This window comes from Siphateles boraxobius, unplaced genomic scaffold, assembly GCF_051911475.1.
Source record: "Siphateles boraxobius isolate OS27281-9 unplaced genomic scaffold, OSU_SipBor_1 77, whole genome shotgun sequence".
NCBI lineage: Eukaryota > Metazoa > Chordata > Actinopteri > Cypriniformes > Leuciscidae > Siphateles > Siphateles boraxobius.
The window spans coordinates 21,670,587-21,696,063 of record NW_027509205.1 but is presented as its reverse complement, the minus strand read 5'-3'; the positions used below and the strand labels follow the sequence as shown (position 1 = coordinate 21,696,063).

Here is a 25,477-nt window from a genome sequence, read left to right as displayed (position 1 = left end):
CTTCAATATTAGTCACATGTCTTTTGTTTTCCCGCCACTCATCTGTTTCCATGCCAACCAACATTAGTCCATCATTATCACCTGTGTATTGTTAATCACCTTCATCTGTGTCACCTGGTTTATGCTCATCAGTGCCTCATGTACTGATGAGTGCCACTAGGGGGCACTAATGCGATGAGTAAGGCAAGTGCAACTGTTCAGAAGAAGAATAAAAAGAATACACATGTGGTGTGTAGAAACTATGCATCTATGTTGGTGGTCTGTGCAACAATGTAAATGAAACGGCATAATAATTACCAAGCTGTTTAGTTTACAAGAAATATCCGTTATAGAACTGAACACTTGTCTTTATTCAGATGCTGCAGTCATTATACTATAAACCAAAAATCACAATATTTCACAAATATTTTAATGTTCACAGCTGGAGAGGAGGAAGACAAAAAGGCTTTAGAAATTACCGCACAAAATAACATGTACAATCTCTGGAAAGTTTGAAAATTCAGTATATTATGTACAATTTCACTTTATATTATTAAATCATATTACGTAAAATGTCATAGTAGATTTAAAAAGCAAAGTATACATGAAAGTTAAAAGCAAACAAATCTTTCTGTTTAGAAAAATTTAACTGTTAGCCAAAACTTTAGTTTAGGGTCCAATTCTCACTATTAACTAGTTTCTTATTACCAGGATATTGGCTGTTTATTAGTACTTATAAAGCACATATTAATGCCTTAATCCACCCAATACCTAAATTTACCTTAATTTACTATTAATAATAGGAGTTTATTGAGGCAAAAGGTGTTAATAAGAATTGGACCTTAAAGTGTGACCAAATATTTTTTCACACAACATAACTCACAAATATTTAATTATAATTGATGTTTTGTTTTTAGAGGCCTGCAAATAGATATTTTTTTGCACTTGTACACATTTTGCTTATCACATAGGTTTTTATTGACAAGTTCTAAAAACAGCAATTTTCAGATTTGATCTTTTTTTGTTCATTTTAACTGACAGGAGTGATGATCAGTGGGTTTGAGTTTTTACCTTTACCATTGGGGAATGGGTTAAACACTGGATAGAGTTTCTCAGTGAAAGTCTGACCACTGAAAGAGTAGATATGAGATCTGGACTCCACGTCATAAAAAGATACCAGACCCTCCTCATAATCCACAAACACACCAACCTTCTCAGGTCTCACCCTCAGAGATAAAGAGACAGATGGATAATCACAAGCTATATATTGATTCTCATTACACAGAATCACAGTCCAGACTCCATCCGCAGGACTCAGTGTGAAATGCTCCTTCCTGGTAATGGATTCTCTGATCACTCCTAAAGTCCAATCAGTCTTACCCGTCACCTGCACCTCATAGTAAAATCTCCCTGAACTGAATCCCTGCTTTGCCAGAACACAACAAAGCACATCAAATCTCTTTGGGTTTTTTGGGACATCCTGCTTAATGTCTCCACAACTGACTTGTTTTCCATCATCAGACAGGATGAGAAATGGATTCGCTGTATCAGGATCCAGAGACACATCCACTGAGAGAGATCAGACATTATTTACAAATATACATTTATTTTCATAAATATTTTCAGATGTGCAGTATAAAATACAGATTATAAACAGTATTGTTGTATTGTGTATTGAAGAAAATGGTGTTAGACACACTGTACCTGCATACTTCTGTACAAACTTCAACCCTGTGGACACAGATGACAATATAATGATGAATTATTTATAGCAGTAATTTCAGGTTAACAGTGAGTTTCTCTCTACTGGCAGCATAAGTGGCATGTAAATGCAGCTCGTCCCCCAGTTTGTAAAATAAAATGCAGAATAAACAGTAAACATACTGTAATGGAGGTCTATGAAACAAACATTGAGGATATAATAGAATGTGAAGCTTGTACTTTTTATGAAAGCTCTTCTACTAATAATTCAGTAAAAATGTGTTATTTGAGCTGTAAAGTGTCTAAATTGTCCTTGTGAGGTGGAAAACTTTTTTTTTAGACATTATGTATTTTTACAATTTGTACACAGAGTTACATCCTTTTCTTGTCATTAAAGTAATACTGCTTTAACATGAGTTTACATGGACAGAACTTTACATAGACAGGGTTAGTTGTGTTATGATTACATTTTTAAAAACAGTATGATCCTTTACAAACTGAGCTTAAATTGGATTTAATCAACCCTCGAGCAGGATTCGTACCAGAGTCTTGGGAACTAGGACACTAAACAAGGACGCTAAAGACTGCAGTAAGGTATACACACACACACACCGCCTACTGGCCTACGTTACAAAAACACTGCTTGTTTCACATTAATAATAATAACGGACTTGCACGTGCCTGTATGTATGCCATTGTAATCGTCTTTACCTTGATTACAACCGTCATCCATCAAAGCTTTACTGGTATTCTTGTTTGCTTTATTCAGACCATACAGACTAGTTTTGACTTTAGCAGCGTCACGTTTGGGTTGATAGAGAAAATCGCCATTTTTGACAAGATTTGAGGACGCTGATTGGCTAAATTTCGTGTCATCTTTAAATGTTCACAACAACTGGCTAAACTGCTACATAAACCCGCCTCCTGTGGTCGATTTGTCTAGCGCCCCAGAGCTGAACTTGAGACATGCGGACAGGCAGAGTGGACATATAGGAAAAGCCTATATTTTGCACAGATGACTTTCTATCATATCATATCACACACATATAAATGTACATAATTTATTATTATTGTTGTTTTGTGTGTGTGGCTCAGGGAGGGCGGTGCCCTAGCGCCCTTTATTGACCAGCCGCCACTTAACCCATAATATTCCTTGAAAAATTTAATTTATTTGTTACTGACAAAAATCTACTGTATTTGATATTCACATACCAGTTGGATTGTGTTTTTCCAATATTTTATCTAGAGTTTTCTTCAGTTGAGCAAGAGCTATATACAGTGAGTTGACACCGGAGTCAATCCTGATCTCAGTCCAGTTCTTGGTGTGGGGACGACTGTACAAGGATGAGCTCATCTACAGCAGGAAAGACAAGACTGTTAAATATGTTATTGATTTATATTTAAAGTTAGTATATTTTACACAATACCTTTCTAACACAGTTAACTAATTTTTCAAATTGGACTTTATTACTGTGGTAACTTAGTATAAAAAACAAGAGAGAGGAATGCAGGAGTAACTGTGCTTATTTTACAGGATTACATCAGCATGACCTGACTATCCAACAGGACAGAACATTTTACTGCAACAGGTAATTCCCACACAACACAAGCATATTCACCCCAGCGGTAACAACTGGAACGGCTAGAATTGTACTCAATCTACTACATCTCTCCCCCTTAAAGCTAAAACATCCCCAAACATGTCAACTGTCAATTTGCCATCTTTCTTTTCTTTCTTTTTTTATACCAGATAATCTTGCTGAATTATCTAACAAAATCTTTTAGATATCTTGGTTCACGTTTTTCTCTGGGTGACCTCCTTGTGGTCAACAACACTCGTAGAAGAGCATCTGCTTTCCACGACTTTTGAAATTGTTCAATATCAGCCTCAGGCTCTTCTTGTGACACTAGTTACAGTCCTTTCTGTTCCCATGGCTCTACAGGTACATTGCTCACAGGCTGTCCGATTCACTCTCCAATACCTGGTGTATTCTGGGGAAAAAAAGAAGAAAAAAATCGCCTAATCCGGAACAGTGAGTGTATCTCCTGCAAACCTGATCAACATGCCTTTTCCAGGTCTGTCCTGTTACTGTCAAGGCAGCACAAGACAGCAGACTGGTACAACTTTCAACCATTGTGGCCCGTAGCTATAATTTCTCACATACACAGGATCACCCACTGAAAAAGTCAGCAGTGCTGTCATGGTCTTCTTTCTGTTTGTGTGGTTTCTTTTGCACTTTGGCTGCTAGGTTTGGTAGAAGCAAATAAAAAGTTGATCTTAAACGTCTGGACATCATTATTTCGGCAGGGGACAAACCAGTTGTAGTTTTTGGTATAATCCTATAATTGAACAGGAATCTACACACTCTTGTCTCCAAAGTTTCTGCCTTTATTTTCTTGAGACCAGCTTTGAAGGTCTGCAACGACTCTTTTCGCAAACCCATTTGAGGGGGGTTGGAAGGGTGCTGTCCAGGGCAGGTCCATTGTCTGATACCAACATCCGTGGCACGCCGAATACGCTAAAACCAAATCAAAAGATACTACTGACCTTAGTCTTTATCAGTCCCTCCTCTCTTCCTTCTCTGCTAATATCTCTACTGCTAAAATGACTTACTACCACAACAAAATTAGCAATTCTTCTGACTCTCACATGCTTTTCAAAACCTTCTCCTCTCTTCTCAACCCTCCTCCTCCTCCTTCTCCCTCATCAACCCTAACAGCTGACGATTTAGCCACATTCTTCATAAATAAAACCACCATCATCAGCGGCCAATTTACCAATCCACAAACTGACACACACATTTTACCAGCTAATGCACACATTATACCCTCCTTCTCTCTACTTTCAGAGGCAGAAGACTCCAAACTCCTCCTTTGCAATCGCCCTACCACCTGTCCGCTTGATCCTATTCCCACTAATCTACTTCAAGCCATTTCTTCCTCAGTTGTACCCGCACTCACGCACATCATAAACACCTCTCTTCACATTGGTACCTTTCCCACAACTTTTAAGTAGGCTCGGGTAACCCCACTGCTTAAGAAACCCACTCTAAATCCAGCACATCTGGAAAATAACAGACCGGTATCCCTTCTTCCATTCATCGCGAAAACACTTGAACGAGTTGTTTTCAACCAGATCTCTTCCTTTCTTGCACAGAACAACCTATTGGAAAACAATCAATCTGGTTTCAAAAGCGGACACTCAACTGAGACTGCCCTGCTCTTAGTAATTGAAGCACTGAGACTGGCAAGAGCAGCTTCCAAATCCTCAGTTCTCATCCTGCTGGATCTGTCTGCTGCCTTTGACACAGTTAACCACCAGATCCTCCTGTCAATCCTAAAGATGAAGGGCATCTCGGGAACCACACTCCAATGGTTCGAGTCTTACCTCTCAGGTAGGTCCTTTAGGGTGTCTTGGAGGGGTGTGGTGTCTAAGACCCAACATCTAGCTACTGGGGTGCCTCAGTGCTCAGTGCTTGGACCACTTCTCTTCTCCATCTAAATGACATCACTAGGATCTGTAATTCAGAAACATGGCTTTTCCTATCACTGCTACGCTGATGACACACAACTCTACCTCTCATTCCAGCCTGACGATCCGACGGTAGCTGCTCGCATCTCAGCCTGCCTGACAGACATTTCTGGCTGGATGAAGGACCATCACCTTCAACTAAACCTTGCGAAGACAGAGCTACTTGTGGTCCCGGCCAACCCAACACTTCATCACAACTTAGCTAGGCTAGACATCCATAACTCCATCAAGGTCAGCCAGGAACCTTGGGGTTGTAATTGATGATCAATTAAGCTTCACAGACCACATTGCTAAAACTGACCGGTCATGTAGATTTGCCTTGCACAACATTAGGAGGATCAGGCCCTTACTATCAGAGCATGCTACACAACTCCTTGTCCAAGCGCTTGTTCTATCGAGATTGGACTATTGTAATGCTTTCCTAGCAGGTCTTCCAGCTTGCTCTGTCAAACCTCTGCAACTGATCCAGAATGCTGCAGCCAGAGAGGTCTTTAATGAGCCGAGGAGAGCACACGTCACTCCTCTCCTCACAAAATTGCACTGGTTGCCAGTTGCTGCTCGCATTAAATTCAAGTCACTGACGTTTGCCTACAGAACAACCACTGGCTCTGCTCCCTTTTACCTAAACTCATTACTTCAGACTTATGTGCCATCCAGAAACTTGCGCTCTGCAAGAGAACATCGTCTTGTGGTGCCATCTCAAAGAGGCACAAAATCCCTCTCACAGACTTTTACCATGACTGTTCCCTGCTGGTGGAATGATCTGCCTAACTCAACCAGAGCTGCTGAGTCTGTAGCCACTTTCAAGAAACGGCTGAAGACGCATCTTTTTCGGCAGCACTTGATCCAGTAATACTAACACTTTCTCTTCTATTCAATTTTTTTGTTTATTTATAAAACATTTTTTTTAAAGTACTGCGTTTAGATTAACCTGAGAGGGGTCGTAGCACTTGCATATCGTTGTCCAACTGTTAGTTTAACTGCTTCTATTGTTCTCATTTGTAAGTTGCTTTGGATAAAAGCGTCTACTAAATGAATAAATGTGAATGTAAAACTTTGCCTGAGCTTTTCTATAGTGATTTGAGAGGCAGCGGTAGTTGTTGGGTATGCATCCATCCACTTTGAAGGCGAGTCCACGACAATTGGAAACATCTTTCCTTGGAAAAGAGTCAACAGACCACACAAGAGAGAGGAATGTAGGAGGGTCGGTTTACTAACAACTGCTTATTTTATAGGATTACACCAGCATGACCTGACTATCCAACAGGACAGAACATTTTACAGGTAATTCCCACACAACACAAGCATATTCACCCCCTAGCGGTAACAACTGAAACAGCTATAATTGTACTCAGTATACTACAATCACCGTTTCAGTTTCTTTTGTACAATCTCTAAAAGACTGATACAAATACAATGGTCAAGCATCTCATCAGGTTTGTGAACAGAGAGTTTGTCCTGTAATATTGTACATGATGACTGATGAGAGATTTTGAAAGACCTGTATGTGATGGAGATGATCGTTAGAGTGTGAGAGCTCCTCCAGCTCAGTGATTTCCTGCTGCAGCTCTTTAATGAGATCTTCAGCCTGTTTATCTGCTGCTTTCTGCTGTTCCTCTATCATCTCCATCCGATCAGACCGACATTTCTCAATGTAGCCATTCAGAACATTAAAAATCTGATCACTGGAGGATTTATCTTTCTCTGTGTTTTTCTGATAAATGAGAATGATTAGAAGGTTAATCTAATAAGTTTTATCCATTTAATCGAGAACCTTTGTGAAGCTGATTGAAATATTATAATAAATTATCAATTTTACGTTTTAACCTCCACTCACCTTTCTCAGCTCTACTGAGTGCTGGATATCTTGAATCATCTTCATTCTGTCCTGGATCATATGACGAACGTCAGTCTACATACAGAGAAACACAGATATCTTCATCCTTTGAATAAAATCATATAAAAGACTAAATTAATTAAAAATTATGTGGTGTTTAGTACATATGAGGATAGTACATCTTGGATCCATTCGATCCAAGATGGCGCCGCGGATGGCTGCCTCGGTGTGGAGCTCTCCAGCTATTGTGTTGTTTTTGTTCGTTTGTTCTGCGTTTAGTCATTCTTTTCCTATCAGTTGCACCAAAGACGAACTACTGGACATTAGGAAACACACACCAGAAACCTTTTCTACAGTTTTTGATTACTCGGACGTTTTACTGGACATTCTCGTCGGAGGGGCAGCGTTGTTGTTCAAACGCGCGTTCAGACGCAAACGCGGGAAGCGAGCCGGCGCGCTGGTTAAACTCCGCGAGCGCGGCCTGCGCACTGCACTCCCCAGCATTCATCTCGCGAATCTCCGATCCCTTCCTAACAAAACGGATGAACTTCTTCTCCTCACCCACACTAACAAGGATTTTTTAAACTCTGCTGCTTTGTGCTTCACTGAAACCTGGCTGAGTGAAGCCATACCGGACAACGCAATACATCTGCCGGGCTTCCAGCTGTTCCGAGCGGATCGCATCGCGGAGCTAACGGGGAAAACGAGAGGTGGTGGATTGTGTTTCTACATTAACGAAAGTTGGTGTTCAGATGTAACAACACTGAAGAAGATGTGCTCTCCTAATTTAGAGGCACATTTCATAAACTGTAAACCCTTCTACTCGCCTCGGGAATTTTCCTCTTTCATTCTCGTGAATGTTTACATCCCTCCAGACGCGTGCGCGAGCGCGGCGCTACAACAGCTGGCTGAACAAATATCTGAAACGGAACAAAGGTACCCAGACTCTCTTTTAATCATTCTTGGGGATTTTAACAAAGCAAATCTTTCCCGTGAACTACCAAAATACAGACAGCACGTTACATGTCCCACCAGAGACAGTAATATACTGGACCACTGTTACACCACAATAAGAAATGCATATCACTCCGTCCCACGGGCAGCTTTGGGGCTCTCTGATCACTGTTTGGTTCATCTCATACCGACCTACAGGCAGAAACTGAAATCAGCTAAACCTGTAATAAGGACTGTGAAAAGATGGACTAATGAAGCAGAGCAGAATCTACAGGCCTGCTTTGATTGCACTGATTGGACTGTTTTTGAAGCTGCTACCAATGATCTGGATGAGCTCACAGATACTGTAACATCATATATAAGTTTCTGTGAGGATACATGCATTCCTACCAGGACATTCTTATCATTCACTAATGATAAACCATGGTTTACTGGGAAACTCAAACACCTTCGTCATGCCAAAGAGGATGCTTACAGAAGTGGGGATAAAATCTTGTATAACCAGGCCAGAAACAGATTGACAAAGGAGATCAGAGTTGCTAAAAGGAACTACTCTGATAAACTGAAAAACCAGTTTTCATCCAACGACCCATCATCAGTCTGGAATGGCCTGAGGAACATTACCAACTACAAGTCACCATCCCCTCGATCTGTGGACAATCAACACCTGGCTGACGATTTAAATTCATTTTACTGCCGGTTTGAAAAGCCCTCATTCACACCACACACCCGGTCTGATCTGCACTTCACACATTCAGCATCACCTCCTGTTCTCCAATTATCACTCCCCCCTCCTGCCATCCAACCTGAGCTTAAGGTCTGTGTGGAGGACGTGAGCCGAGTCTTCAAAAAACAGAAGACTAGGAAAGCCTCAGGCCCAGACGGCATCTCATCTGCTTGTTTAAAAGCCTGCGCTGACCAACTGGCCCCGGTCTTCACGCAGATCTTCAACAGATCATTGGAGCAGTGTGAAGTTCCCTGCTGCTTCAAACGCTCCACTATCATTCCTGTCCCCAAAAAACCCAAAATCACTGGACTTAATGACTACAGACCTGTCGCTCTCACGTCTGTGGTCATGAAGTCGTTTGAAAGACTGGTGCTGGCCCACCTGAAGGACATCACTGGACCCCTGCTGGATCCCTTTCAGTTTGCTTACAGAGCAAACAGGTCTGTGGATGATGCAGTCAACATGGGACTGCATTATATCCTGCAACATCTCGACAGACCAGGGACTTATGCAAGGATCCTCTTTGTGGACTTCAGTTCGGCCTTCAATACCATCATGCCTGGTCTTCTCACAGCCAAACTGACCCAGCTCTCCATACCATCCTCGATCTGTCAGTGGATCACTAGCTTCCTGACGGACCGGCAGCAGCGAGTGAGACTGGGGAAACACACATCCAAGACACTCACAATCAGCACTGGTGCTCCCCAAGGGTGCGTTCTCTCCCCACTGCTCTTCTCCCTGTACACTAATGACTGCACTTCTAAAGACCCCACTGTCAAGCTCCTGAAATTTGCAGACGACACCACTGTCATCGGTCTCATCCGAAACGGTGACGAGTCTGCTTACAGACTGGAGGTTGAACAGCTGGCTGCCTGGTGCAGTTATAACAACCTTGAGCTGAACACGCTCAAAACAGTGGAGATGATCGTGGACTTCAGGAGGAACAGCTCAGCACTCCTCCCACTCACCATCATGAACAGCACTGTGGAAGCAGTGGAGTCATTCAGGTTCCTGGGCACTATCATCTCTCAGGACCTGAAGTGGGACAATCACATTGACTCCACTGTGAAAAAGGCCCAGCAGAGACTGTACTTCCTTCGCCAGCTGAGGAAGTTCAACCTGCCACAGGATCTGCTGATTCAGTTCTACTCAGCCGTCATTGAGTCTGTCTTGTGCGCTTCCATCACTGTCTGGTTTGGTTCAGCTACCAAATCAGACATCAGGAGACTACAACGGACAGTCCGGACTGCGGAGAGGATTATTGGTGCCCCCCTGCCAAACCTCCAGGACCTGTACTCTTCCAGAGTGAGGAAGAGAGCAGGTAAAATCATCACAGACTCCACTCACCCTGGACACCACCTGTTTGAACTGTTACCGTCAAGACGGAGACTCAGATCACTGGCCACAAGAACATCTCGGCACAGGAACAGTTTCTTCCCACAGGCCATTTCCCTCCTGAACAGTTAACACTCCTCCCAAGGCATATGCCTGTAAGTGCAATACTCCCACTGTTTAGTGCAATATCCCACAACTCAGTTGATACTTATATGTAGATTTATTTATTTATAATATTCAAAACACTGTAAATAGGTTCATAATCTGTAAATCTGAAAATGTCTATTCTGACTAAACCCAACTGTGATAGTTTTATTCTCATATATTTATATTTTTTATTCTTATAATTTGTAGTATTATGTTTCATGTTGTATTTGTATATGTCCACTGGAAGCCTCAGTACCAAAACAAATTCCTTGTGTGTGCAAGCACACTTGGCAATAAAGCTCTTTCTGATTCTGATTCTGATTCTGATAACATTTTTTTTTCTTAAAAGTTAAAAAAAAACTATTCATGGGTTTCAGTCACGTGACTTTTTTGTTGTGGCCGCCATCTTTAGGACCTTTGCGTTAAATTGCGTAACCTCTCCCTGGTGATCGGAAAGATGTCCGATCACCAGGGAGAAAGTAAAAACTTACCAAATTTTACGTTTGCTGACATTTACATTTACCTCGTCCACAATCCCTCTCCATACACCGGCAAAGCTCTCAAGGAAGGGGCGTAATTTACAGGTGGGACATTTCCCCATCACTTTTTGCTAGGGTCGATATTGTCCCCACCACTTTTGAAACATCTCACGGCACCGATGTAACTTACCAATACAAATAAATAAAACATCTCCAGTTAACTTGCAGAGCATTCATTTCGTTCATTTGTTAAATAAGAGGTGGTCTAGCACGCTGAAATGTGTTGTTTTTGAAATCAAGTGATCAAAGTGGCCGTTGACTCTGCGATCAGTGGTGCAGATAAAGTGTTCTATCGGGACTCGCGCACACCGCACATTCTTCACACGGACGCGCGCTTTAATCCGTTTCGGAGACTCTCTATTCGTTCCGGTGAAATCACAAAATTAATTGCACACAAATGTGTTCCTGATTGATATACAACCACTGATAGACATAATTGGTTTTAATAAGGGGGAAAAACTATACGAGTGCGGTTTAGAACCCAGAACCTCTGACACCCTTGGCAAAAGTTCTGCCACTGGACCATCAAAGTACATAAACAGTCGGATCTATGTATTTATTCTCAGTACTAACAACATATATTAGATCTCATTAAATGACTAATTAAACCCAATATACTATTTAAATCGATTGCTGGACATCGATTTAGCATTGTATTAAATGCCCCCATTAAGAAAATGTTCTTAAAAACTGGAAGGGTAAGTGACACTCTGTTAATCAGGCGATATTAACGTTACATGAGTAATCGCTGAATTACTGAACATAAAAGCAATGCTGAACTGAATTGCTAATAATGTCGGTAAAGCACATCTCTTGTATTATCAGTGACGTTTGGACACCTTTATTTTCAATTCTCATTTATTTATATAGCCCTTTTCACAATATTTCAAAGCAGCTTTACAGAAAAAGCATGTGTCTACAATTTAGTGTCCAAGTTATGCATTTCAGAAATGTATACAAATCATGCAGTTAGCTAATAATCTATTCATTTAAACAATGTATTAAGACAGAAACAGTGAGCAGTAGTTTAGCATACTGAAACAGATAACAACAACATAATTCAGCCAAACGTATAACTAAGGTTACTAATGTAATTATAGATAGTGGTCTAGAATAAGGTCATATGTGTTCCATTTGTAAACTACATGTTTTAATTTAGCTAGCTAACCTGTAATTTGCTAATTTTACTTGTATTTAAATTTCCAGGTCAGCGTTCATTTCTCAACATTTCTTTGTGATTTGCTGTTATCACAGTTTACAGCACAGCAGATAGACGGCATGTTGCAATTCGGTCCTACAAATGGCGGCCGCACCACTGTGTGACGCCACATGAAATCTATGAATTGGCAGTTTAAAGGTAGAGCAGGCAATTTCAGAGTGGCTAGCATTAGCAAGCTAGCTTTGTAAGTTTGAGATCCCACCGTTCCTTCATTGTGTCTCCAATGCATCAGATAAGAGACTGCATTGAATTACCTTATGTCTCAAAGCACATCACATTACAATAATAATGAAAATAAATAAATATCAGAGCTCTTACTTTTTCCACCTGACTGCTGTAGATTCATTTTGGCATTGATACTGTTGACATAGAAACGCATAAATCTGCTCAGGGTAGAATGTCACGTGTTGCCATCTCTTAATTACGGTTACGACTGTCACATCCACCAGCTGGAGTGCCCTTAATCTCCACCAGAGTGCACTCCTCCTGACTCCTGGGCTTTTCCATTATGAACTTCACTTCCCAGTATCCATTGACTGTTCATGATTGTGTAATTTTGTTTAGCTGTGTGTGATTACCCTTGTTAAATTCTGCCTATCTTGGCCCTGTATTTTCATTCTCACTTTGCATAGTCTTGTTTTGTGTTACACTGCTATTTTGAGTGCCTGTAACCTGGTTTCCCTTGTCTTGGATATCCTAGTTTGCCTGTGTTTTTGGACTCTATCGTACATTTGGATTGTTTGCTCTATGGTTTTGACCCCATGCCTGTTGTATGGATTACGATTCTGGATTGTCCCGATAAAGCTGCATTTGGATCGTCAACCCAAGTCTCGGAGCAGTTCGTGACAGAAGACTACTAAATGGATCCAGCAGTGAGAATTAAGCATCTCCGACAAGGAGAGCGCAGCATCAAGGACCGTGTACTGGACATTGCGTTGGCTCACTTAACCAACATGGACAAGATTCCCCATATGATCTTTTTTGGGGGCGGGTTGTCTGAGCCACTCAATGTAATTATGCTGCTACAGGACCCAGACTGGACTTTGGCACATTATATTGATTTGTCATTGCAGCTGAGCGGTTCTCCTTTTAATGTGGAGGAGGTAGAGGAGGAACCTTCCCCTAAAAACTTTTATTTTTTGTGGGGGGTAGTGTGCATCAAGCCATTTACCATGTTAGCACAACGGTATCCAGCAATTCTGATTCAGCAAGTCTGATGATCCCAGGTCCAGTGCTCACAGCGCTTCCGAGTCCAGTGGTCCCAAATCCAGAGTTTCCAGCCGACAGGTGGTGGTCCTTAGGCGTTTGAAACTGGCTTCCAGTTTGGCGGACCTACCGTTGATGTCGATGCGAGCAGTCGGCATCTTAGTCGTCCTGACATCGTCCTTGAGTCTAGTACATCTGAATCCGGTGGTATCGAGTCTGGAGGTCTCAGAGGTTCTCCCACCGTTGAATGCACTCCCAGTTACAGCGATGGTCATTATATGTGTCTGGGCCATGAACGCTTCTTCAGTTTCTCCAGAGGCAGCGGCACCTGACCTAGTTTTATCTGAGGCTGCAACTACTGTTCTTGAACTCTCAGTATGTCCTGCTATGGTCAAGGAGATCAATGATGAAGTCTCTGCTTCATCGTCTGTCTGTGAACTGTCTGGCTGAAAGCCCTGCCTACCTATATATACAACCACAGTAGTTGCTTGTGAAAGCCCTGTCTGCCTAGATACGACAACAATGGTTGTCCCTGAGCTTTCTGTCTGTCCTGTCACGACCAGGGAGGTCGCATTCAAAACTGCTTGCTTTGGTAATTACAGACCTTTCTGCTTGTTTTGAGAAACGTTCTGGCTGATCTTCTATAGGGATCATCTGACCAGTCTGATCTGCGCTGGTGGTCTTCTGCTCCGCCGTTGTGGTCACCAGCTATGCCTTGGTGGTCTTCAGGGGGAGGCTATGTCACATCCGCTAGCTAAAGTATTTTTAATCTCCATCAGAGGGCACTTGTCCTGACTCTTAGGCTTTTTTCTATTATTAACTTAATTTTATGGTATCCATTGTCTGTTCCCATGATTGTGTGATTTCGTACAGCTGTGTGTGATACCCTTGTTAAAGTCTTCCTAAGTTTTCATTCGCATTCTCTGCGTAGTCTTGTTTTGTGTTGCACTTTTTTGAGCGCCCGTACCCCTGTTCTTCTGCCCTTTGTCCTTGATGTCCTTGTTTGCCTTTGTTTTAGGAGTTTATCGTACATTTGGATCGTTTGCTCTATGGTTTTGACCCCATGTCTGTCATTTGGATTACGATTCTGGATTGTCCCAATAAAGCTGTTAAAGCAGTTTGTGACAGAAAACGACATCACTATATGGATCCAGCAGTGGATCTAGCTCGTTATTTTGGTTCAGGATGAACTGTGTTTTTTGCAGTGCAATAATGAGTGTTCAACCGATGTACGCTCAACTGCTAGAGAATACCCATAGTGCACTGTGACTATCACGCTGAATGAATTCCCATCTCTCGATGGGATGAATCAAATGATTTTGAACAAACCCTGTGGTTCTACAACTCTGGATAGTCTTACAGAACACAATGTCAAAGTGTGATGTTTGCGTGAGCAGGGTGCGGGCAGGTATGGAAATATATATATAAAATATATCTCATATCAGACCAAATGCAATGATTAGACAAACATTTTTTCGGTCTTGAGACTTTCACAGAAGATATTTGTCAGTTTGACAAATAATAGTTATTTAACAAAAAGTAGTTGGATAAAGTCCAAATAAACATCCAAACTATTAAGAATGAAATCTAGAATTCTTTCACAGCATGTATAGTTGAATTAAACACTTCAGCCATCTACTGGCCATTATTGTCATGACATGATTTGGGCCTGACATGAAAGTCTTGTTGTTCTTTTTTCACCAGATGGCAGAAATGTTTAAATTTATAGAAATGTAGATTTATACTGTAGTTAAGGTCCAAAAATTGAGTATTTGTATTTGATACTGAAATAAAGAAATTTAAATAAGATCTATGAACTAAATTACCTAAAATCCCCCAAAAGTGCATAATTTTATTGTTACTAGGCTACAAAAAAAACAAAAAAAACAAAAAAACAAAAAAAACAAAAGTTACACTCGCAGTTCAAAAATAACTACAAAGAGCCCATGTGTCTTCCTTATAAGGTTATTAAGCTTATAAGGGTGAAAGTGTTTAGTTTTTACCTTCTTCTCTCGACTCTCCTCCTCTATAGGAACAGTGTTGTGAGTCCTGTGTTCTCCTTCAGTGCAGGACAGACAAACACACGTCTGATCATCTCTACAGAACAGCTCCAGAGGTCTCTCGTGTTTCTGGCAAATATAATTCTCCAGATTATCCACAGCGTTGATCAGTGTGTGTTTCTTTAGACGTGGGACTCTGTGATGAGGCTCCAGATGAGAGTCACAGTAAGAGCTTTGACACGTCAGGCAGGTCTTCACAGCTTTCTGCTTTCTTTCATCACAGATGTCACAGAACACTGGAGGATCACTGGAGGACGCCATGGCTGACAAAACAAATGATAATATAGCATCTACATTGCTGAATAGAGCAACTTTTATATTAATAGTTCCCTTTCGATACGGTTCACTCGCATTGCGTCAGTTTCTAATGCGTAGAGGGAAACTTCGTTTTCTCAGAATACTTAAGCCTGATTGGTTCATATTTATAAATTGGTAAATAATTTACTCGCATGCTTTTATTTTGAAGCCTCTTGTCAACGGCTCAGACTGCGACATGTCAGAGTTCAGTTTAAGTGAGTTTAAGTTTAACAGAGCAGCAGCTGTTTAAGTGATTTCTTTCTCATGGGGAAGAAAAGAAAGAAAGGAAATGTGAGTTGGTAATAATTTTGTCTAGGAGGATTATTATATTTTCTGTCTAACGTTAGACTTGTTGATGTTAAGCTGATGTTGTGATTCAACATCTAACTAGTAGGAATGTAACGATACATGTATTCTTATTGAACTGTATACGAGGCTTTCGGTTCGGTACGCATTACAAACCAAACGATTCGTTGAACCTGCCGACCAAACACCACCACAACGTTTCGCAACATTAAATGGCAAAAGTCATGAAAGCAGAACGAAACTCATAATTTTGTGCTTCACAGACCGTTTATCACTTTGGACCAATGTCAGTGCAGCGCGAGCCGATCTTGATCAAGCGACACTGTTATACACTTCACACACCAGTTAGTTAGTGGAAATGTGGAAGGATATCACACTTGTGAGTAAAAACAAATTGGTTTATATGTTAAAATTCTTGATGCTGTTTTTGCCTTTCACCTTAACCTTTGCATGTATCTGTGTCTGTTCATTGAGGCATAAGATACAACTAAGAAAATAACATTTATTCAGAAAACTTGATTTCAAATTTTGACCAATACATGTTATTTATTAATCTACAAAACTGGATGATTAGGCCTGCAATTAAAGAATTGATTTGATATTTATCAGTTAATTACTGCCATTCAAAATGTGTTTTCCTTTATCTTTACAAATGTATCTTTTTAGTAGAATAAAGTATGTTGGTGAATGTTTTGCAGTGTAGTTAATTTATGACATATTTCTGTTCAAACCATTACCGGATCTGTCAGGTTTCCGATATGAGAGCCGCATTTTATTTGGAGGCCCATATAAAATCAGAATATGAGCATAGCTTACTCACTAAACACTAACATTCACTAAAATATTGAACCATTAGTGATACTGATTCAAAACGAGAGCGCCATTGACTGTCAAGTTGAACGGCCCCGCCCCTCATAGTCCAGTCATTTTATGAAAAAAGGCAGTAGGGGTTCAATCTTCAGCTGGCTGGCAGGTGCCAGTCTGAGCCTGGCATGTCACGTGACCTGTAAGTGGATGGCTGGCAGCTGCCAGTCTGATTCTAGCATGTCACGTGACCTGTCAGTGGCTGGCTAGTTGCCTTGCAGTCTGCTTTTGGAAAGTTTCAGAAACCATTGATTTTTGACAGTTTTTGTGCTTTGTGTTCCTCCCTTTCTAGCTCATTTATTGTCCATCTGTTGATATGATTATGTTCTTTAGTATGATTGATGTTTTGGGGACTGTTATCCCAATATAACCAGTCAAATTGCCGTGATCAGACTAGCATCTTACAGAGCTTGCTGGACGCTCATCCAGTCAGCCGCCGCTGATACTGCGAGTATAACGCATTTGCCTAACACTCTCGCTACAAGGAAATAAATTGTTTTCTTATTATGAATATAATGTCATGCCTTTATTCTTGTGTATGATTGATGTTTTCGGGACTGTTATCCCAATATAACCAGTCAAATGGCCGTGATCAGACTGGCAGCTTACAGACGCTTGCCAGTCAGGCGCGACTGATACTGCGAGTATAACGCGTTGCCTGACAGTCTCGCTGCAAGGAAATAAATTGTTTTCTTATTATGACTATAATGTCATGCCTTTATTCTTTTGTATGATTGATGTTTTGGGGACAGTTATCCCTATTAAACCAGTCAAATGTGCCATGATCAGACTGGCAGCTTGCTTTGCTCGAGTCGCTCGAAACTCATGAGTCAGCCGCGGCTGATCAGCGAGTGTAACGCGTTGCCTGACACTCTCGCTGCACGTAAATTAATTGTTTTCTTATTAAGCATATAATGTCATGCATCTATTCTTTAGTATAATTGATGTGCCAAATGTGCCAAATTGATGTGGCAAATGTGCCATGATCCGACTGGCAGCTACTGACGCTTTGCTCGAGTCGCTCGAGGCTCATGAGTCAGCCGCGGCTGATCAGCGAGTATAACGCGTTGCCTGACACTTTCTGCAACGAAGTAATTTGTTTTCTTATTATGAATATAATTTCATGCATTTATTATTTTGTATGATTGGTGTTTTGGGAACTGTTATCCATATTAAACCTGTCAAATGTGCCATGATCAGACTGGCAGCTTACTGACACTTTGTTGGACGCATGGAGTCAGCCGCGGCTTAATTGGGATAGCAGTCCCCAAAACATAAATTCTACTAATAGATGCATGAGATTATTCTTAGTAAGAAAACAATTAATTTTTCCGTGCAGCGAGAGAGTCAGGCAACGCGTTATACTCGCTGATCAGCCGCGGCTGACTCATGAGCCTCGAGCGACTCAGGCAAAGCGTCAGTAGCTGCCAGTCTGATCATGGCACATTTGACTGGTTTAATAGGGATAACAGTCCCCAAAACATCAATTATACCAAAGAATAGATGCATGACATCATATGCTTAATACGAAAACAATTAATTTCCGTGCAGCAAGAGTATCAGCCAACGCGTTATACTCGCTGATCAGCCGCGGCTGACTCATGAGCCTCGAGCGTCTCAGGCAAAGCGTCAGTAGCTGCCAGTCGGATCATGGCACATTTGACTGGTTTAATAGGGATAACAGTCCCCAAAACATCAATTATACTAAAGAATAGATGCATGACATTATATGCTTAGTAAGAAAACAATTAATTTCCGTGCAGCGAGAGTGTCAGGCAACGCGTTACTCGCTGATCAGCCGCGGCTGACTCATGATTCTCGAGCAAAGCGTCAGCAAGCTGCCAGTCTGATCATGGCCATTTGACTGGTTTAATTGGGATAACAGTCCCCAAAACATCAATCATACTAAAGAACATACGGTAATCATATCAACAGTTATAATAAATGAGCTAGAAAGGGAGGAACACAAAACACAAAAACTGCTAACAACCAATGGATTTGAAACTTGGCAAAGGCAGACTGCCAGGCAACTAGCCAGCCACTGACATTTCACGTGACATACTAGAATCAGACTGGCTGCTGCCTGCCAGTCGCTGACAGGTCACGTGACATGCCAGTGGCGGCTCCTGCCAGCCAGCTGAAGATTGAACCCCCACTCAGCTTACTGACACTTAGTGTCAGTAAAGGTTGAACAAATTGCAACAGAAGCAAACTCAACTGATTTTGTATCCTCAATATGTCCTGAGTAAGAGAGAGAAAAAAAAGCCCCTTAAAATATTTGGGTCTTTTTCGAAACTTTCCCCTGATTGGGGACTTTTCTGGAACGCATTGCCGGTGTGGTGAATTGAGTCACACCTTAGGACCCCAGGAATATGCCTGAACTAAAGCTATTCTCGTGATAACTTCTTGTAGCTAACGTGAGCAGTTTTAGCTTTATGTAACATGCTAAACCCCACTGCTATGTACAAGATAAGATAAAAGCAGTTTTTAAAAACATTTTAAGCAGGAAATCTAGCAGTTTTTAAGTAACATAAAGTAACATATGTATTTGTATAGCGTTTTATTACAGTACACACAGCTTTATAAAAAGACAGACAGCTATTGTATAGTAATTGAATTGTATATGTAAGCTATAAATAAAAAAAACACTAAGAATGAGAAACGTTTAATTTCACAATCTATTCAATTACATACTAGTATATGAAACATACAAGTTAAAAAACATTAATGGTCGTTATAATGTAGTTCAAATGACTAACATAAAGTAATTTTTGTCTGATTTGTAACCAGGCACTAAAGCCATTACCTTAAAAGATGGGACCGCATCCTGTTAAAGAGTACGGAGAAGTACACGCACCCACACGCACTGCCCTTAAAAGTTAACCACTTTAATCACTGCTTTGAGTGTACAAGCTCAGAGAAAGTGTGCAAATGAAATGTTTAACCGGCAAGGCTATAAAACACATGCTAATAATGAACTTTTGTGCTTGCAAATAAGTTACAGTGTCCCGTGAGTGTAACTCTACAGCTGTCCTTTCATATCATGTGAATGTACGTTGAGTTGTACCTAGGCTATTAGCTAGGTATTTTACCTAGGCTGTTAATTTACTAGCCAAATTAAATTAGCTTGCAACATAACCTATTCATTTTTTCAACATACCTTTATCTTGCTGTTTTATCTCTTCCTCTGGTTTCTTCTTTTTTCCCTTTTCTTCACCAGTGGGGGAATGTGTCCTTTTTTGTGACATGACAGTTTTGCTGCTGCCTCTATCAGTCGCAGTCCTTTCTGAAACGCTGCTGTTTGATGAAGCTTCCTGTTCATCGTTTAGTTTTTCCTTTCTAACCTGCAGTGATGTCATATAGCTCCACCCATAATCATAAATATGGAACAGATCGTAATTCATCCCTGCTGAGTGTGTCAACAGTGTAAGAAACTTATAGAAAATCAAGCTATCAAGTCATGTAGTGATGTTACAGCTCCACCTATTAAGCAAGTAAGTCTACTGATTAGTGCTGTAATGATATGCGATATGAAACCGAAATCACGACACTCAGATCCACGAACCTGTCGCGGTGTGAGAAGGCAGAATCGCGACACACACCTTCCAACTCCCAGAGTTATCCTTCCAGTCCAGATCCAATGCTACCTCATCTTTAAATTACTATTAGTATTATTTGAAGTTAACATTATAAAATAGTTTTTCACGCCCCCAATTCCTAAAGATCGGGGCTTAAAGGAAATCGCGAGCTTCCCACTCGTATTTACGACATTGTGGTGGCGTTTATGTGCGTTCAACTCAACAAGTGCACTGCTTTGGATAAAAGCGTCTGCTAAATGATTAAATGTAGGCCTAAATGTAATCCAAAAGCCCGTTTCATTCGAGGCTTCATCAGAGACAGTCGTTTTTCCACCGATAAGCTCTTGATGCCCAGAGACGCATTCAAATCTCACAGCGCTTTTTGACTTATTGCAGGAGTGTGTGTAAGAAAAAGTAAAATCTTTCAAATAACCTTCGTCGATGGTATACAAATGTGAAAATCTGGGATTATTATCCTGTTAAATTTACATTAGTAGATATAACACAGAGACACATGAGACAATTTTCGAGGTTGTGTGTGTGTGTGTGTGTGTGTGTGTGTGTGTGGTCACTACAGACATAGCCTATGTTCTTTGTTAAACAAGTGCTCATGTATGAACTGTGACTTGTAGCTTGATGTGTTTTGAATATTCATAAATCACTTATCCACCCTCAGATTTCAAACTTCATTTGTTTTAACATACTCCTTTAATCAGTGCAGCCGTGTCTCGTTTTAATGTTCGTTTTGGTCACTGCTGAATTTTAAAAGTAGCCTAATATTCAATATTATCCATGCGCTCAAAAAGTATTTGCAGTTATTCCGTGTTATTATTATTACAGTCTAATAGTTTTAATAAAACATCACAACTTAAGGCAAAGTATGTCAAGGTCAAAACATGTAAAAACGCAACTTTAAAATTAAATGGCACTGGACTTACAAAATAATGACAAAGCTATAATTAATGACATTTAAAGTAGTCTACAATGGAGAAACTTAACAAGCTCCAATTTACTTCCTGAGCGCGACATTCAACGCTTGGGGATTTTCTCGCTCTGAACATGTGAAGAAAAAACCACAAGTATGAAAGTTCAGTATTCAGAACTAGCTACGAGTAATTACAACATTTAACATTGTATTTATTAAAACTTTCTTTACATTTATAGCCTATTTTGTAAAAACAAAACAAAAAAAAAACATGTTGCTATAGCCTACCCCTTTTACTGTTACCTTTTATTTCCAGTATAAATCTGTTGTGCCCCAGTAAATCTGAAGTTTGAGTTTAACAATCTATTTTATTTGTCAGTATATTTAATAGAAATTATATTATAGGGTAATAGATATGATCTATTTGCAACGCAGTAATAAACCAATAAACGCTTGTAAAAGCAACGCAGTTTAACCGAAAATTAATTTGTTTTCTTTTAGAATATACATGCTCTTTATTTTAGATATATATTCACTCATATATTAACTCTTTGATTTATTGAAATGTTGAAATTGTAAATTCTTGAAAAATATATAGGCTAGGCTAATTATTCATTATTAATTGATAATTAATCAACCAAGATTATTAATTAATCTCCCCAACCGGGGAAACCGGGTATGGTTGTAACACGGGGAGAGTTGTAACATCAGCATTTCCGCCAATTGGGGATAAGATAGGAGTCATGTGATCATTTCAATGTTTACCTACTGTCTCCCTGACAACGCATGGTGGTTGTCAAGTCTGAAAACTGATTCAATCTGAACTTATCGAGAAAAAACTGATTTTGAGGTAAGAAAGTAATTTTTTTGACCAAGACTATTTTTTGTCTAGTATCTAAAGTATTGCAGATAAATAAGATTGACTTATATTAGATTAAAATGTAGTTTCTTAGGCAAAATGTGATGCAGTTTGCCCCTGCTAATTTCAAACTAGTATGCTAATACAGCTAGCTAAACAGTGACTGACAGGGGTGGGGTGGGTTGTAACACTTCTTGAAAAAGTGTTACAACCATCCCCTATCATACAACTGATTGATTTTAATATTTTTATAGAATGCCTAGGCAGTGGAAAAGAAAGACAAACAGAGGTGTGACTGCCAGTCTTTTAAAAAAAGCATCAGATGAGGTCACAACAAAGGGCAAGTCAGTCAGATCAGCTGCGAAGGCACATGGGATCTGTCATGTGACACTGAGCAGATACTGCAAATCACTGCAGAAGCTGACAGACAAGGGGTCCAGTGATCTTCCCAGCGTAGGTTACCGGAGCAGCAATAGAGTTTTCTCTGAGGAGCAGGAGAAAGTGTTGGCAGAATATTTGACTCAGGCAGCAGATCTGTATTATGGATTGGCTCCACGTGAGGTAAGCAATATGAAAGGTTAGCTACTGGAGACCAGAGTATAATTGAATACTAGCATAGGTTCCAGATAAATAGATTTTTTTTCTATATGATCATGTTTTCTATTTTACTTTATTTTAGGTCAGAACGTTTGCATATGAACTGGCTGTAAATTATGACCTCAAATACCCACAAACATGGGGTGAGAAGCGGATGGCAGGGCCTGACTGGTTCACATTCTTCATGAAGCGGAACCCCAACCTGTCCATGAGGAGTCCAGAGCCAACCAGCCTTACACGGGCCACAAGTTTTAATCATATGAATGTGGAACGTTTCTTCAACAGCCTCGGACAGGTCATTGAGAGATACAGCTTTGATGGGGGTGACATATGGAACATGGACGAAACTGGTGTAACCACAGTTCAGTCACCAGACCGTGTTGTTGCACGTCGTGGAGTAAAGCAGGTGGGTGCGATGACATCGGGTGAGAGAGGTGTGCTTGTGACGGTAGCATGCGCTGTGCAAGCACTGGGAAATGCAATTCCCCCCTTCTTTGTATTCCCCCGTAAACCGTACAAGGAATACTTTATTCAGAGTGGCCCAACTGGGAGTGCTGGAAGCGGAAACGCTTCAGGATGGATGCAAGAGGAAGACTTCCTGTTATTCCTTGAGCACTTTGCCAAACACACAAAGGTCAGCCTAGACAAGAAGGTTTTGCTTTTGATGGATAACCACGGTTCTCATATATCGGTGAAAGCTATCGACTTCTGCAAAAAAAGGGGGATTGTGCTACTTACCTTCCCCCCACACTGCAGCCACAAACTTCAGCCACTGGATCGCAGTGTCTACGGCCCATTTAAGAAAATGGTGAACACTGCAAGTGATGCGTGGATGAAGATGAATCCTGCCAAGGCGATTACGATATATGACATACCGAGTATTGTGAAGACCGCCATGCCCACAGCTGCAACACCCAAAAACATTACAGCTGGTTTTGTATCCACAGGTATTTGGCCCTTCAACCCTGACATTTTTCAGGAGTGTGACTATGCACCCTCACAGGTCACTGACCGGCCAGACCCAGGTACGTCATCGACATCTGGACCTTCCCAGCTGGACTCTCCTCCAACTCACTCTGGGACGACCTCCTCTCCTCCTCCAACTCACCTGGGGACGGCTTCCTCTCCTTCAACCTACCTGGGAACGACCTCCTCTCCTCCTCCAACTCACCTGGGAACGACCTCCTCTCCTCCAACCTACCTGGTTACGTCTGGCTCCTCTGCAATTCACAATGTCACCATGTCCTGTGCTCAAGATGAGCCAGGCACCTCAGGGTTGTCTCCAGGTCAGCCATTCAGTCCTTCAGCCATGCGGCCTTTTCCAAAAGCAGGGCCAAGAAAAACAACTGGCAGGATCAGGAAGAAGAGGCGGTCTGAAATACTCACTGATACACCAGTGAAACAAGCACTGATGGAAGAACAACAGGGAAGAGGAAAGAAAAGACAGAGCATCGTTGGTAAGAATAAAGGCAAGAAACAGAAAAAGGAGAGAAAGCCCACCAAGAAAATGTTGAACTTTGAGGATTCTGACATCTCAGATGAGGAAAACTTTTGTGTTGTGTGCATGGAGCCATATGGCAACTCAAAGCCGAAGGAGGTCTGGGAAAAATGCGCCCTATGCAGTCTCTGGGCCCACAAAGCCTGCACTCCTGGGTTACCAGCATTCATTTGTCAGCACTGTGACTCTGATTAAGAACACACACACACACACACACACACACACACACACACACACACACAGATAGATATGTTTTTTTTGTTAGAAATTGTAGTTTGTTTATACTGTATACTGTTAAGTATTACTGTTAAGTAAGTTTGTTCAAGTAGACACATTTACATACACACACACGCACACACACACACACACATGCACACACAAGTTCTGACACACAAAATCAGACAGTCTGTTCCAGAGTTCCAGATTGAGAAATTGTTCTTTTATGTCAATAAACATGTTTTTGAAGCATATCTTATAGTGTGGCATCCATTTTTGCTTCTTTTGTGTAATTGTTACAACTTACCCCAGCATGTGTTACAACCTACCCCAGTATTGGGGTAGGTTGTAACGAAGGTACTTCATGTATTTGACACCACCTCACAAGGTCTGTGATATTCTTGTAGAGGATTGCATTGGATTGATTTGTAGTGAACACGTGTGGGTACTTTGTATAAAAGTTTGAGAACTCTAGCTACAAAATTCAGTGAGTTATAGTTACTGAAGCAAAAAGTGTTACAACCATACCCGGTCTCCCCCTGTAGAAGAATGCAAATGTGCAGGAAAGTTTCCTCTCAGTTTTCTATTTTCTAAAGTTTTCTATTTTCATATATAGACAGTGTGTAGGCTATGCCTTTTATGCCACAAAAAAAATAAATTAATCTAACAAGCTTTTAAAGCTATTGTTATCACATTTTTTGGCCTTCAAACACCTTAAAATGCACATGTAGGTCAGAGAAATGCAGATTTTCTCGGGGGAGCCCCCGAACCCCCCTAAGTTACCTAACTACCCAGCCTGGTGTTTTTGGAACAAACGCCCCTGCCTGCAGCACTGTATCAGAAAATAAACACATTGTTGTGTTCTGTACTACTATCTTTGATTTTGTGTGATAACAATGAATCATTCTTTTGGATATGAAATTTATATTTGATTGACCTATCGGTAAGCCCCGTTCTCCTTTGTTACTGTTGTTATCTCAGACAAACAATGGGGGGCCTGTGCCCCAGAGCTTAATGTCTAGCAACGCCCCTGGTTTAAAATTTTTGTGCAAAACACAGACATCAATTGTAAAACGCACATTTTCAGAAAAACAACAGAAC

The 25,477-nt window shown here is 40.9% G+C and overlaps 2 protein-coding genes across 2 annotated transcripts; one reads left to right on the top strand and one right to left on the bottom strand.

Annotated features, from left to right (window-relative positions):
* Nucleotides 1-329: 329 nt before the first annotated feature.
* Nucleotides 330-20,048, bottom strand: LOC143725533 (E3 ubiquitin-protein ligase TRIM21-like). Its single transcript, XM_077218010.1, has 7 exons — nucleotides 19,864-20,048; nucleotides 15,180-15,499; nucleotides 7,050-7,124; nucleotides 6,714-6,926; nucleotides 2,893-3,034; nucleotides 1,684-1,710; nucleotides 330-1,548 (listed from the first exon to the last, which is right to left on the bottom strand). Exons 1-7 carry the CDS (start codon nucleotides 19,949-19,951, stop codon nucleotides 1,010-1,012), a joined length of 1,404 nt encoding a protein of 467 aa, XP_077074125.1. The 5' UTR covers nucleotides 19,952-20,048; the 3' UTR covers nucleotides 330-1,009.
* A 1,939-nt stretch (nucleotides 20,049-21,987) lies between these two features.
* Nucleotides 21,988-24,632, top strand: LOC143725635 (uncharacterized). The gene is made up of 2 exons (XM_077218167.1): nucleotides 21,988-22,056; nucleotides 22,745-24,632. The coding sequence occupies exon 2, from the start codon at nucleotides 22,817-22,819 to the stop codon at nucleotides 24,353-24,355; it is 1,539 nt and encodes a 512-aa protein (XP_077074282.1). The 5' UTR covers nucleotides 21,988-22,056; nucleotides 22,745-22,816; the 3' UTR covers nucleotides 24,356-24,632.
* Nucleotides 24,633-25,477: the final 845 nt, after the last annotated feature.

Coding starts and splice junctions, on each gene's coding strand:
- LOC143725533 (XM_077218010.1), bottom strand. CDS start 19,951: ATGTCACAAAAAAGGACACATTCCCCCACTGGTGAAGAAAAGGGAAAA. Junction 15,500..19,863: donor GATAAAACAGCAAGATAAAG/GTATGTTGAAAA, acceptor TTGTTTTGTCAG/CCATGGCGTCCTCCAGTGAT. Junction 1,549..1,683: donor GTTTGTACAGAAGTATGCAG/GTACAGTGTGTC, acceptor GATCTCTCTCAG/TGGATGTGTCTCTGGATCCT.
- LOC143725635 (XM_077218167.1), top strand. CDS start 22,817: ATGGCAGGGCCTGACTGGTTCACATTCTTCATGAAGCGGAACCCCAAC.